Source organism: Nanorana parkeri, unplaced genomic scaffold (genome assembly GCF_000935625.1).
Source record: "Nanorana parkeri isolate BGI_ZX_2015 unplaced genomic scaffold, ASM93562v1 scaffold1287, whole genome shotgun sequence".
NCBI classification, from domain to species: Eukaryota; Metazoa; Chordata; class Amphibia; order Anura; family Dicroglossidae; genus Nanorana; species Nanorana parkeri.
In genome coordinates, this window is record NW_017307555.1 from 258,050 (window position 1) to 273,742 (window position 15,693).

Sequence of the window (15,693 nt, forward strand, 5' to 3'; positions counted from 1 at the left end):
TGTTTCAGATAGTTAAGATGTCCTGTGCTAGTAGCATGCTGGATATCTGGACTGCTGCTCAACACATCTCATGACCCCTGACTAGCCTTGCTGATTGGAGTACTAGTGTAGGGGGCAGTGGCAGACCTAATAACCAAAGGGCCCTGGTGCAAGATTGTATCGGGGGGGCGCGGGAGTGTTTCACACTGGCCCTCGCCCCCCAGCGGTCTCTAATGTTGCATTAGTGTGCTGGACTTACCTGAGACCCTGCAGAGCACACCATAGATCCTGCATAGCCCACCCGAGACTCTCTACGGTTGGCTCTGCAGGGTCCCAGGTGGGCTGGTCTGGTCGTCGGGATGCCGCCCCGGTACAGTTGATACCCATGTAAGAGGCCCCCCAGACCCCTCACATGGGTACCGGCCATACCCCCCTGATGGCGGTGTTCTATCAAAGGTTGTGATTACGTTAGAATGTGTGACCGGTGACGTGGTCACACGTTTTAACGTAATCCCGCCCAGTTTTCCGGCGGTGGAAAGTTTGACCGCCAATAGGTGAAGCATTCCAGCGCTTTCCCAGCTGTTCCAGGGCAGATCGGCATCACAAATCGCATGTGCAGGAGAAGCGATCTGCCCTGAAACAGCTGATTGGACCTGAAATGTCACTTCTCTCCGACTGCAATCTCACATTCCACCGCACTCACAAAGTCGGATAGAAGTGACATTTCAGGACCGGTCAGCTGTTTCAGGTCAGATCCAGTGGTGTATTTAGGTTTTGTGCTGCCCTAGGCAAGACGAAATTCGGCACCCCCCATCTAAATTCGTCCAACCCCTGCCTGTTCAAGACATTTTGCGTAACCTGTCAAGTTGCTGAATGCAGCTTCTTACAGGTTGCGCTATTAGGCCTCATTCACACAGTGTGATTGTACGCAGCAGCCTGTTCTTCTCTATGGGAGGATGCGGCTGTACTCTGCACTACGCTCACCCGCCTTGCACGTACATGAAGGTGTCCGTACTCGTACACAGACAGGTGTCCAAGCACGGACACCCACATGGATGTGCAGTTCGGGTGTGCATACGGCCGCATCCTTCCATAGAGAAGAACAGGCTGCTGCGTACAATCACACGCAACTCCTGTCCTTCCCGAGAACGGCCCGTTACGACCGTGCATGCCACATGGATCTGTATGGGCCGACACTTAGATGTGTGAATGAGGCCTTAGCGTTGCAGGGAAGCAAGGGTCTGAGGTGGGCTGTAAAGGATCTCTGGTTAGCTCTGCAGTGTCTCAGGCAGAGATTGCCAAAGACCCCGCACATCCCACCGTAGACCTTGCACAGCACTCCTGAGTCCTGAAAACCCCACCAGAGACCCCTCCAGAGCCCACCATAGACCTTGCACAGCCCACCATAGACCCTGCACAGAAACTCAAGTGGGCTGTGCAGGATCTATTATGGGCTGTACAAGGTCCCTTTCCCTGCACACGTGCTGCTCCTCTTCCCTGCAGCTCCCCAGCCTGCTTCCAGAACATGCCGCTTCTTCCTGCATCTTCGCCCGGCCGCCGAAGCTTCTTCCTCCAGCCACCCGCAGCCTACGCCGGCCGGAACGCCTCTCTCACGATCCCATCAGCAGTCTTCCTTCCCTGCCTAGACCCAGTGGCACAACGGCTTCCTGGACCCACCTGCAGACTCCGGCGGCCGAGCCGCATCTCCCTCAGCCCCGGCCACGCCTCCTCTCTCACCCGGCAGCTCGCGGCCAGTCTCTACTAGAATCCACACACCTCCTGTGACTCACCTCCACTCCCACCGCCTGTTACTATGGACACGGCCGGGAGGGGAGGTGAGTCACAGGACCCGCCCCCTCACTGAGAAGCCCGTCGGCAGGGCCCCGGTGTTCGAACATCGGGACCGTGCACTGCCCCATATTTCAGGACTGGACCCCACTGAGCCTCAGGCCCCGGTGCCCCGGCACCGGCGGTAGTTCCACCACTGGTAGGGGGTGCGATAGACCATTGTAGACCCAGACTGCTGCGCTGTGTATTGTGCAGCAATCTGCATCTGCAGCATGCTTCCAGCACAATAGTACATTAAAAAGCTGCTAATGCAGACTCACTGCATTACAATAATAATAAATGAAGCTTATGTTGGGCTTCAGTGGAATCTGCACACTCTTTGTCACTGTGTTCTCCCTCTGGCTGCATGTCCTGTAATGACTGATTTCTGGAATCTGCTGCCTGCCCTAGTGTTTACCTTGGTGTCTGTGATTTTCCAGTAGTCTTGTGTAGGCAACACTTAACCTGCTGAATGTCCTCAAAATTAATTGCAGACAGATTTCCATCTGTCAGTTTCACATATTAAGCATGCAGGGGAGATGTTTCTGAAAGTGAATATGCCCTTTAATTTTCTTTTTCAGACAGCTTTGTTACTGTTCAGTAGACTGATCATTTTGTTTGTATCTTTGGCTTCCTAAGCTCTCTAAAATTAGGGGATGGAGACAGACGTCTCTCTGTGGAAATCTGGGACTGGGACCGTACATCGAGAAATGACTTCATGGGCTCCATGTCCTTTGGTGTCTCGGAAATTATGAAGAATGCTGTTGATGGCTGGTAATTGTTTTTGAACTTTTGCACTGTAGCAGACTCATAGCATATTGTGTCTCTGTGGTGCTTTTTGGTGAATGCGCTGGCTAAAGTTGTAGTGTAGGTTATCAGTGAAACGTCCAGCTTTAATATAAACAAAGCATTGCAAATATATGGAACATCATTCACAGATGACAATTTCTACCAATACCTACCTTACTTTCCTTTCTTTTTTCCTTATCTTTCTTTCACTGTTTTATATTTGTTCATTCTGTGTTTCCTCAAATTTTATTTGCCCTCATTTTCTGTAATAATTCCTTGATTTTATAATTTTCTTGATTTGAACTTTATTTTTATTTTTTTTATGCCCTTTATGATACCTCCATGAAATCACACACACAATGCTACTTCTGTGGTTTCAATTATTTTAACATTGCTCATCCACGTGTTGCTGATCAACTCAAACTTCCCACCATTTCTTTGGTCTGCCACCTTCTCACCGTGTTACCCTCTTCTTTGGTGCTGGTTGTCTGTCTGCCGCATGTCTCTCTCAGGTACAGGCTATTGAACCAAGAAGAAGGCGAGTATTACAATGTGCCCATAACTGATGACCCAGATGACTTTGGACTTCGGCTAAAGTTTGAGGTACAGGCCTTGCCCATGCTCCCATAGGGCAGATGTTTAGGTGGTGCCAGTACCTTATTTTTATCATGATTTCTAAGAGTATACCATCGATTATTTTCAAATCTACAGTTATAACAGTATTTACACTTGCCTTATAAAGGATGTCAAATTTGTAAAATGTAGGACTGTATAATTAATGGGTGGTGTTATGTTTTGGGTGTTGACTACTGTAACCTCTTCAAACCAGATCCAGAAATGTGCAGCTTCATAGTAATACTTATTTTGTGTTCCGCTCAGCAAGCTATTTTACTTTGTGTTGGGTCTTTAGAACATAGAAGATACATTTTTTTTCAACATGTGATTAAAGCAAGAGTATCTAGGTGGTTAAATCCTACTAAAATGTAAAGTATATGTAAAACCTTTTTTTTTTTTTTTTAAAGATTTGGATAGTGTAGGGAATAGTTAAGATCCCTGACAGTTTTGTTTCCCTATTGGTGAGGTTTCACTTTACTTCTTGTGACCAAAGTGAAAAGATATCCTCCCTTGGACAATTGTCACCAAAACAGTTTTCCCCACTGGAAGATTTTTCCCTAACTTCCTGTGACAACAATTTAAGAACAGTGGTCACCAGGTAAGTGAGGGCCAATCTCTCCAGGGAGAATGCAGACAGCAATAAAAACTCAACAGGTATTAATCCTTCTACTTTACACTTTAAAGCCCTTATAGCACCTTTGCATAATATTGGACAACCCAACAAGGACCACGTTGATTGATCTACCCTGTTTGTTCTTTGGCAAGCCCAAAGCTCATGGGACACTGGGTAGCACCAATCTGGGGATTGGAGCATAGGTGTTGGTGTAATATACCCTTATACTTCCCTCTACTCACATGCACAGATCCCTAGGGTTTGAATTGACAGTATACTATGAGTGGCCAGATTATTATGACCACCCCATCAGTACTTCGTTGGGCCATGAGATGACTCCACGAGATGACTTTGTTGGGCCGCCTCGTGACTCCACGAGATGTTGAAAGGTGATGCGAGGAATCTGACACTGCACTGTTGCTCTTCTGTTGTTTACCAGTCTTGCCACTCTCCGTTTTGCCCTAACATTGACTAGTCGCTGACGGACACAATTTGCACGTTCAGACCCAGATTTTAGGCTGACAGTCCAGTCTTTAAACACTTTAACAACAGCTGCTCTTGAACATTTAACGAATTCTGCTGTTTTGCTGATACTCGCTCCATAGCTCGCGCCAACAATCATCCCACGTTCAAAGGCTGTTAAATCGCGTTGTTAACCCATATCTTCAGAAAAAAATCACTTCTACTGTCGTGGTAAACAACCTGCTTCCCTATTTATACTGGTCTGGCCCTCTAGCAACTTCAGCGCGAAATTATAGCTAATTTGCCTACAAACGTTAGGTGGTCATAATAATCTGGCCACTCAGTGTATAATGCAACAATCGCCTTATGTAATTTCTGGATGAAATTTATCTTCTGGTCTTCACAGCCAGATTTGTGTATCAAGTCAGTATAACTGTACTTATTTTTTCATTATACATTTCTCACTATAGTAATCTACAAATGTATAGTATATAACTATTCAGATTAAAACCATGTTTCCACACCTGGTAATTTAAAGGGGCAATTAAAATACAGCACAAAGGGGCATATAGTTCATCTTCTGTAGTTAAGCTCTAGCTATGAAAAAAAATGGAAGGCACTGTTACATTTACAAATTTAAAAGACGATTTGATTTGATTTTTCACCCAAAGAAATTGAGATTGTGGGATTGTTCCCTTGAGCACTTTGGCTACCTTTACATCTGAGACAGATGGTTTACAGTATAAGTTAATATAAGGAGCCATATTTGCATATAGCTGATTTTTGCATAGTGTTGCTAAATGGAGAAAGATAAGTACAGTAGAGATGACAATACTAACAAAAACTGGTTTTATAAAATTTCATGTATCTAAATGATTGAGATTGTAGCCCATCAACAATCTGGGGATTGGAGCATAGGTGTTGGTGTAATATACCCTTATACTTCCCTCTACTCACATGCACAGATCCCTAGGGTTTGAATTGACAGTATACTATGAGTGGCCAGATTATTATGACCACCCCATCAGTACTTCGTTGGGCCATGAGATGACTCCACGAGATGACTTTGTTGGGCCGCCTCGTGACTCCACGAGATGTTGAAAGGTGATGCGAGGAATCTGACACTGCACTGTTGCTCTTCTGTTGTTTACCAGTCTTGCCACTCTCCGTTTTGCCCTAACATTGACTAGTCGCTGACGGACACAATTTGCACGTTCAGACCCAGATTTTAGGCTGACAGTCCAGTCTTTAAACACTTTAACAACAGCTGCTCTTGAACATTTAACGAATTCTGCTGTTTTGCTGATACTCGCTCCATAGCTCGCGCCAACAATCATCCCACGTTCAAAGGCTGTTAAATCGCGTTGTTAACCCATATCTTCAGAAAAAAATCACTTCTACTGTCGTGGTAAACAACCTGCTTCCCTATTTATACTGGTCTGGCCCTCTAGCAACTTCAGCGCGAAATTATAGCTAATTTGCCTACAAACGTTAGGTGGTCATAATAATCTGGCCACTCAGTGTATAATGCAACAATCGCCTTATGTAATTTCTGGATGAAATTTATCTTCTGGTCTTCACAGCCAGATTTGTGTATCAAGTCAGTATAACTGTACTTATTTTTTCATTATACATTTCTCACTATAGTAATCTACAAATGTATAGTATATAACTATTCAGATTAAAACCATGTTTCCACACCTGGTAATTTAAAGGGGCAATTAAAATACAGCACAAAGGGGCATATAGTTCATCTTCTGTAGTTAAGCTCTAGCTATGAAAAAAAATGGAAGGCACTGTTACATTTACAAATTTAAAAGACGATTTGATTTGATTTTTCACCCAAAGAAATTGAGATTGTGGGATTGTTCCCTTGAGCACTTTGGCTACCTTTACATCTGAGACAGATGGTTTACAGTATAAGTTAATATAAGGAGCCATATTTGCATATAGCTGATTTTTGCATAGTGTTGCTAAATGGAGAAAGATAAGTACAGTAGAGATGACAATACTAACAAAAACTGGTTTTATAAAATTTCATGTATCTAAATGATTGAGATTGTAGCCCATCATGGGAGTGAGCTTGGACCGGTGGCTACTTTACAGCACACACTCACAGGGACCATGGGGAACAAAAGTATCCACCCTCCAAGAAGGATAATGTCAGAATGAATTCAGAGACGATTTGACGATGCACAAATAAGCTACATTTTTGTTAATAAAGCAAACTCCCCATTATCTGGCATTCAAGCAACCAGAAAAAGAAAATCGAGGACATATGTCCTCAATTGTTTTGCCATTTGTTTGATAGACATGTGCACACTAAAAAATGTTTTAGCAAGTACATTTATTTAGTTACTAATGAAATTATCTATTTACATCTTACTGTGGCTAATGGCTAGATTCCGCAGCTGGCAGGGGAATGTAAACAACGAGCAGTGGGCATGTGCAATAGCTGTTATTGGGTATGGCAATTTGAAATAGCCAATAGCAGTGGGGGTTGTTGCTTGAAAGTTAATACTAACGCTCAAGCAACCAGAAATTACAGTTATCCAGCATCTACCAATCCCCATGTGTGCCAGATAACTGGGAGTTTAGTGTAGTTAGGGTACTTGAATGCATTATTAGGATTTACCTCCTGAGTTTAGTGTCACTTTAAATTTAGTTAAAGTGACCTTGCATCAAACTCCAGGTCTGCTGTTTAGCAGCGCTTTTAGGAGAACAATTAAAAAGTTAACCACCTTACATCCCAGCTTCTATTTTCCTAATTTAGGTGTCATGGTGCCTAAGTGATGTCACTCTGCCTTTGGTGGGATCGCGGGAAAGTGAAGGATCCCAAATCTAGAAGAAATGTGCTGTACATTTTGACATGGGGAGTCGGGCTCCCTTAAATAGCAGTACCTTGAAATTTGATGCAAGGTCTACTTTAAAACTCTTGCTTGGATAGCTAAATGAAGAGTATCGTGAGGGCTGGAGTACTTGCCTTTCCTGGTGAAAAAAAAGCTAGGTACTTATCACATAATAACTGCAGAAGGGGACAGCCAGTCTGAACTTTGTTCCTTCCTTTTGCAAAGATCACATGCCTAAATTTTGACTTTGTTAGCTCAACTGAAGGCAGCCTACAGCAGCATTTTCATCTGGAAAAGTAATTCAGCTCTTCTTTTCCTTTTTATATATCCTTACTACTAAGACTTTTAAAGTGACACTAAACTCAGGAGTTAAATCTTAAAAATGCATTCAAGTATCTTAACTATTAACAAAAATGCAGCTTATTTGTGTATCACTCAGCGATGAATCATCAAATTATCTCTGAATTCAGTGAATTACTGTGTAGTAAAGTAGCCACCGCTGCAAGGTCACTTCCCGTAATGGATTACAATCTGACATTTAGTTTACTAATTTGTATTGAAATTGTAGTCCATCACAAGAGCGAGCATGGAGCGGTGGCTACCATGAGGAACAAAAGTAGCCACCCTCCAGAAGGAAGGACAGTGTCAGCACCAATTCAGAGATGATTTAAAGTGACACTAAACTCAGGAGTTAAATCCAAAAAATGCATTTAAGTACCTTAACTATTAACAAAAATGCAGTTTATTTGTGTATCACGCGGCTGTAGATCTTCAAATCATCTCTGATTTGGTGCTGACACTGTCCTTCCTTCTGGAGGGTGGCTATCTTTGTTCCCCAAGGTCCCTGTGTGTGTTGAAAAGTAGCCACTGCTCCAAGCTCGTTCTCAATGATGGACTACAATCGCAATATAAATTATATAACTAAATGTGAGATTGTAGTTCATCACAGGAGTGAGCTTGAAGCAGTGACTACTTTACAACACACACGGGGACCATGGGGAACAAAAGTAGCCACCCTCCAGAAGAAAAGACAGTGTCAGCACAAACTCAGAGATGATTTGAGGATCTACAGCTGAGCGATACACAAATAAGATACACTTTTGTTAATAGTTAAGGTACTTGAATGCATTTTTAAGGTTTGACTCCTGAGTTTAGTGTCACGTTAATACTACTTTATATATATTAACATGTGAGTGATGTTTGATTAATGTTGACTTTTGCAGTCTGAGTAGTTCACCCCAGTGACTACTAACTGAATGACTACATATACGTATATATGTAGCTATACTAAAGACAGATCTGCTTATCTAAAATTAGCACTGTATTTAATCCTTGCTACTGATAATCTGCTGTGTGTAGAATACAGCATAAACAATGATAAACACGGATTTAGTCAAATAGATTTTCCATCATGCTGATCTATGTTTGATCACTTTTCCAAAGGATAATGGAAAAGGATTGAGCCTGTCAATGCTCATTTACTGAGTGCAACATTGCCATAAGAGATTGCTGTGGTGTGTACTGACAATCTGCAATCATTATAAGAGTGAACAAATAGGAGTACAATTAAACCTGCTAATGATGATCTTGTGAAAACAATAGATTAGCACTATAGGCAATGTATAGCATTGCATTGCTTTTTACTAGGGATGCACCGATACCACTTTTTTGGGTCTGAGTACGAGTACCGATACTTATATTCATTTGAAGCTTCTATGTGTTAATAATCATTTACACAAATATTCAAATCAGGAAAAAAAACTTGCTTGGGGGTGATGCAACATGCAAAAATTAGGAATAAGTTCTACATAGCCATTTTTTGCATGAAACATTTAATGAAATGATCTTTAGAGAATCATACACTGTACATATTAAGTGCATGTGAAGCTGAAACTTATTGAAGTGTTGAAATCCCTGTCAGGGTTTTATTGCTGCCCACCACCCAGGAGATTCATTCTCTCTATTTGTCTTGTTGACCATTGTCTCCAGTACATAGAAATGGGAAATATAGCAAATCGGAAATTTTACAGCCATAACCAAAACAGGAATAGAGGTTACATTTTCCAATCTGGGGACTTTTTCCAGTGACAACTGTGTTAAAGGGGATTTTCTTTTGGTTTGGAGAGATCTCCTTCTCTTTAGCGTTTATTAAGGGACACAGAATTGTAGTAATTCTTAAACATATAGATATTCTGCTGCCTACAGGAGGTACAAGTGGTTTGGACACTGGTACACAAAAGACATTAAGCCATCCCTCTTATAACCCTGCCTCCAACAGTCATGCCTCTTTTGTTTGCTTGTCTAGGAGGTTGAACACGATTTCTTAAAAACACAATTTTTTTGCTGTAATTCTTCGACCGTCTATCAAGGCTTACCACACACTGCTTGAGCTAGTATCTAGAATACTGTAGTTTATCCTCAGCAACGACTTTGGAGGCTGTACCTGAACCTTCCTGAACTGAAGATTGTGGGCAAGCCTGGAATGTGACCTTTGGACACTTGGCTCTACTTTTTGTCATGTTCCAGGCCTTTATGCACTGTGTTTGTTAGCTGCACAGCTCTTTTTAGGTCCAGAACTGTGGCACAGCCTCTGGTGTGAACCGGGCTCTAAAGACTCACCTCGTGATTAAGACCTTCAGGCTGAAGCATACCACTTTTTCCTCAGTATAGTTATGGAAGTCTTATCTGCCCCTGACTAGACTGGTAAATTGTGGATTAGTCTGAATTTGACCTTCCGTCACTGGACTCCGCATTGTGGTGCTTCCCAGAGCTCTATGTACTGTGTTAAATGCAGAGCACTCTGTAGGAGCAGAGCTGAGGTACAGCCTCTGATATGATCAGTCTCTGCAGACTCACTTGGTGAGTAAGGCCATTAGGCCTGAACTGTGTGTGCTTGTACATAGCTGTATCTGTTCTGTCAGACCATGGGATTCGCCTGGAATGGGAACTTACATAGCGAGTAAGGACAATCAGACTAAAGTACGGGGAGCTTCTTCACAGTTGGTGCAGTTGCACACTTTTCAATTTTTCTGCTATCACCATCTTGGCACGGTGACAGTTAAGGCTGAGGGAAGTGAGCCCACCTATAGTTATTTGGTCACCATAAGTCATTTACAACCCTCATCAGAGCAAGCCACTTGAGTTTTTCAGTATACAAGACCTTGTCTCATTTATGGCCTACTTTTTCTCCACTATGTAGTGCAACAAATCCTTGCAAAGACACACAGAGAACAAGTCCTTCTGCAAAATTATAAAAAAAAGTAAATAAGATAAATAAAACTCTAAAAACAATGAAATTGATAAAAAAAATTATGAAATAAATAAAAATGAAAAACATAAGAAGAAATAATTAAATAAAAACTGATAAAAAAAGTTTTAAAAAAATAAAGAAACAGTAAAAAAAATTGACACTAACCCCGCCATCTGGTTGCCATTCTCCATTGATGTGAAGGGGGGTGGGGGGCGCATTGCAGAACCAGGCCTTGGGGCGGCAGGGAGAGTAAATCCGGCCCTGTGAACTACTTTTAGATGTGGAAGGACTCTTTCTTTTGCTCCTTTTTCACCTATTGGCATTACAACGTATCTTCACTCCTGCCTACTTATAAATAGGGGATGGTGTTGAGGACCTCACACTCTCCTTTAAAGAATTCTGAATTACTAGCCTTCTCTCCATCTAAAATGTGCTGCTCAGAGGCCTCCTATATCCATACTTTTAGAGATTACCTTCCTCAAATGACATCCTTCATGTGTGGACCTCCCTCTCCCTGAAGTCATAACTCAAGGTGTTTTACTTAAGCCTCCAGCTGTTTACTGGTTGGTGTTTTTTGTGGCATACCTTGTCTTTCCAAGCTTAGGCTTCAGTTTTTTTCTCTAGTAAATTTGTGTTTTGTTGACAACCTTAACTATGGGTCTATGGTATTCTCATGTTCAAGTAGTTCTTGCTCCACCTTTTTTTTAATATAAGGTGGTTGGTTGTCCTGCAGTTTGCTAGTTGAGGTTCATCATTCCTTCAGGTAACAGTTTTGCCTTCTTGGATTATCTGGAGTGGTCTAGAACACCATTTTGATCTTCGGTGTTACTACTGAATATTTACACATTTGATTGACTCTTCTCCATCAAGCCTTCGTTCAGGCATTTATTCCTTTCCCCACACTTGTAGTGACATTGCACATTGTTGAATCTTATTGTTTTCTCCTATTTGGGTCTCATTGTGGAGATTTTCCTTTGCTTCCTGTTCTGAAGACACAACAAAGAGGAAATCTCTCCAAAGTGAGCAGAAATCCCCTCTTGGACAGTTGCCACCAAAACAGGTTTCCCTTCCTATTTCTGCTTTTTGCGACAAAAAGCGAGGGTGATTCTCCTCGGGGCTCGGAGAGCAATAAAGGAAGCTCATTCAGTTATGCTAACTAGGAATGAGCGAATTTGGCTTGGTTTCAATTTGAGTGCCCTTCATTGAACATATTGCAAAATTTGTAAATTGAAATCTTCAATGGGGGTGAATCTTGAAAATCAACTCTGGCCATTTTCAAGGCGTATAGTCCAAGGTAATGTCAGACAAAACACGGAGGGCTGGGCACTGCCATAAGAGATTTGTATCAATGTGAAATTACTGTTAGGTGGGGAGAGGGTCCTTTTTATGTAACTTCAAGGGTGGCATTTGAAAAATAAAATCCTTTCAATTACATGCTTGGGAGATGCTTTTAGGTTGTATGCAGTGTTACAAAACAGTGCAAATTTCATGGACAGCATCAGCAAGTACATACATCACATATTTTGCTTGTGTAACAATTTTAATATTTTATTTTAAGTGACTGCTTGGCTTAAATACAGTAGCAGCGCCCCAAATCTGATTCCACATAACTGGAAAAAGCTTTCTTAGCTAAACCCAGGGACACCTGATGTTTTAGCGGTAAAAATTATGAATTGACATCTGGGTGTAGCAGCCACAGGAGGTCTAAAAGCTATAAGCAATTGTACTCTGAAAAAATAGTTTCATTCAACTTCATGCAAATTGGCTGGTGGCACAACTGTTTGTTAGTATAGTTTGTAAGTTTTTTTTTTGGCAGTACCACACTGCATTGTCCTAAATGTTTAATAAAATGTCAAAACAAAGTGCACAAAACACTTCATAACCACATCCACACATTCCCTGTACCCCACATCCCAATGTTTTCCTAAAATATTCCACACGTAGCATAGTACCACATGCATGAGGAAATACATGACTATGCACAAAAGAATGTGGTAAGAGCAGCACACCAATGAGGCAAGTTAGTTGCAAAAGACACATTGTCCCCATTCCTAAAGAGCACATTGCAATCACTTTCTTCTAGAGTGCTGCTAATGAACCACTTTTACCCCTATTTTTTTTGGCCTTCTAGTTCCCCTTTTTCGTCTCCTCCTCCCCCACAGACATGTGTATCACCCATGATATATGAACTCCCAATGTGGGCTGCCTCCCCCCCCCCCTTCCACCTCAGGGGTGCTTAACCACCTTTTTTGTTTTTGTTTTTAAGGACTGCTAATATGCCATTTTTCCCCTCCTCATCTGCTAACCCCTCCATAGTAGGAGGAGGGTTTGGGTACTGGCAGTGAGAAGGAGGAAAGTTAGGAAGGCTTCTAAGCGGTTGTTTCATCTTTCCCACACAAGGAAAAATTTGTGTGATCTACTGCTACCATTCCAAAGATAAACTGACATGCCCCACTTTGTGTATTTGATTTGTTACAGCCTCTTTGCCACATTTCCTGATGGTGCAATAATCCCCCGCACTTGATACAAGGGGAAAATGATGCAGGGATCTACCGTCATCACCCAAGAGGGGGCACTAAGTGCCCCACTCTGAGGCACCACATTAAGTAATCTATTTGCCACATTTCCTCATGTTTGCCTTTTCCACCATCATGTGCAAAACTAACTCATATTATAACACCCTACCCTCGTTTTCCAAAGCTGCCATGACAAATCCCTGCCCATGCAGAGTTTTCAATTGGCCATTTTTTTCAACAGAATTCACACCAGTCAGCTTTTACTTTTTAAAAAATGACAACCTTTTTTTTTTATTTCACTGAAAAAGGCCCCCAAAATATTGTAGTGAACACATGCACAGTATTTAGGCACTTTTACTAAACATTAAGCCACACTAACCTTTAAAAAAAACAACCTAAAATAAAAATGTAAAATAAAAAGAAAGCTACCCCAAAAATAAGCAAGGGGGAATTCAGCAGCTAAATCACAACATGGAGGTATATGAAAAATATGTTATTTTTCTCTAATCTTTCCCTAATCTCCTACTGGATGCTGCTGGTGATTGCTGTGACTCTATGTAAATATAGAAGTTTTAAGGAATCACTAGCAGCATCCAGATCTCCCTAAAAACACCCTTTTATCACTCCCTGAGTCTTTGACTCAATGTAAATATGGATAGACATTTTCAGCAATTAGCTGCAGCCGCAGTATTACCTAACTGTCCCTGCTAACAGTCTGTGATCTGTCCCTAACAGCTCCATACCTCCTTGTCCAAAACACACTGAACAAAGCCTGCTACTAACCCTGACCTTCATAGGGAGGGAGGTGGCACATAAGAAAACCCTCATGATTTGGCCCTTCTAAGCCACCTGACCACTGTTGAAATGACAGGAAGTGCATTGTTTGTAATTGGCTGCTATAGATGCAATTGGCTGCATTAGTTTACCATTTTTCCAACCTGTGAGCAACTTGGGTTCGGGTTGAACTCAAAGTTTACCCATAATAGTACAGATGCTTACAAACATATACTTTTTCATTTTTAGATATTCACAATATCTGCCTTTAATAAAGAACAACTCCAGGTAAAAATTGTATTAATCCTTGCAGTGGGGCTACCAAGTACTTGTTTTTGCCTAGGGTCAGAAATAAAAAAGAGGTTATACTCAATCAAGCAGTTTGCTCTTAGAGTGGTCCCTGGGGTCTCTCTCCCCCTCCACTGCAGCGGTCTAAGGTCTTGTGAGTCATCACATTCCATACACTGTGTATAGGATGTGAGGACGCCAAGGGACATACCATCGCTCCTTCAGCGGAGGAGACAGGTAGGAGGGAGTGCTGCCACAGCTGGCCAGCTCGGAGTATCAGGTAAGAATAACTTTGTTACTTTTTACCCTAGGCAAAAATGAGCATTCAACCCTTGCAGGGGGGGGGGGGGGTATTCCCACTGCAAGGGTTTATAACATTGTTACCAAGTTATTTTTCAGTAAGGTGATTTTACACAACAAAGCTGTGAGTGCACCATGCAAGCCAATCAGAAATGTGTTTACTGAAGTTCCTGCTCTGACATACTGGGGGTGATTTACTAACCTAAACACATGCACGCACCAGGTGCGTGTGATTTTCACACAGCAAAACGTATTTATCAACCAAAAAGTCTCTAAAAGCATATTTCCACTAATGCCATATATGGAAAAATCATGCACATGATGCATATATAATGCTGCTTCACAGTTTAGACAAAAATGGTTAGCTCATGCATTTACATTCCTGCATTCATCAACGCAAGCAACACAACATAGAGCTAATTTACACAACATCACCTTGCAATTCATGCAGGGCTTTGCACAACACACCTGCTGGGTGTGTACACACTACAAAGGTGTTTAGATTCCACCCATAGATCATGCTGGGAGGGAACACACTACAGAGGTGTATACATGTTCGTGGTGTGTTTATAAGGTTAGTAAATCAACCCCATTATGTCTGATTCATTGACAAGCTGCACTTTGCTCTTTTGGCAAAAGAATTAGCATGCATTTATGAATAGAATAATAGAATGTATGAGAAAGTACACACATCAATTTCACGACATTAACTTTAACAAGCATGCCTTGCTTGCTTAATTAGATTATACAAAAAGGAGACAGATGGATAAGTACAACAAAAAAAATGAAAGCGATTTCCTCTCAAAGCACAGGATGTGTAACAGTTTACAGCAGATATCACAGACATATCTTCCTTTTGGTATTAATAGCCCACATGGTAAATGTACGCTTCTTGAAAGGTGGTGCACAGTTTAAAAAGAAACTGATTTTGACTGCATGAAGGGAGGTTATAGTTGGTGAAAAGCACTAGACACAGGGTCAGAAAACTAGGGGTGGCATTAGGTAAAAAAAAAGGTCTCAGGTTGTATTTAGCCAGCTTTTTATGTGGGGGGAAGAAAACGCGTAGGATAGCTAGGGTTTGGTTGCTTTGTATAAGGTAGGGAGGTATAGAAAAAAGTATAGGTGGGTTAAGGTCAATGAAATCCAGGTTTGGGTTTAGGTCAGCTGCCCACCTTGCTTTCAGTTTCACTTTCCACTGACGAGGAGAAGACGCTGCAGAGATCACAGGAAGCAGGAGCGGCACACAGAGCAGACTTATCATGAGATCATGGGGAGGATGCAGCTCACCAGAGAACTGCAGAGCCCAGCACCAAAGACTAACCTGACTGGAGCAAGATACAGCTGTCTTCAGAGTGTCCCAGCTGGTGAGTCATTGTATAGACATGGAGTCCTCCCAGGCCAGTTGATGATCTGTGTGCCCCCCCCCCACAC

General features: G+C 42.0%; 1 protein-coding gene across 3 annotated transcripts in view; it reads left to right on the forward strand.

The window, feature by feature from the left end:
* PRKCG (protein kinase C gamma) overlaps positions 1-15,693 on the forward strand; it is a 338,573-nt gene that overhangs the window by 247,307 nt on the left and 75,573 nt on the right. For 2 of the 3 annotated variants that reach the window (XM_018569100.1, XM_018569101.1), the window contains exons 7-8: positions 2,446-2,580; positions 3,108-3,198. In XM_018569100.1, coding sequence (XP_018424602.1) covers positions 2,446-2,580; positions 3,108-3,198 — 226 coding nt within the window. Of the gene's footprint in view, positions 1-2,436; positions 2,581-3,107; positions 3,199-15,693 lie in introns of all 3 variants that reach the window. The other variant, XM_018569099.1, reaches the window with a different exon arrangement.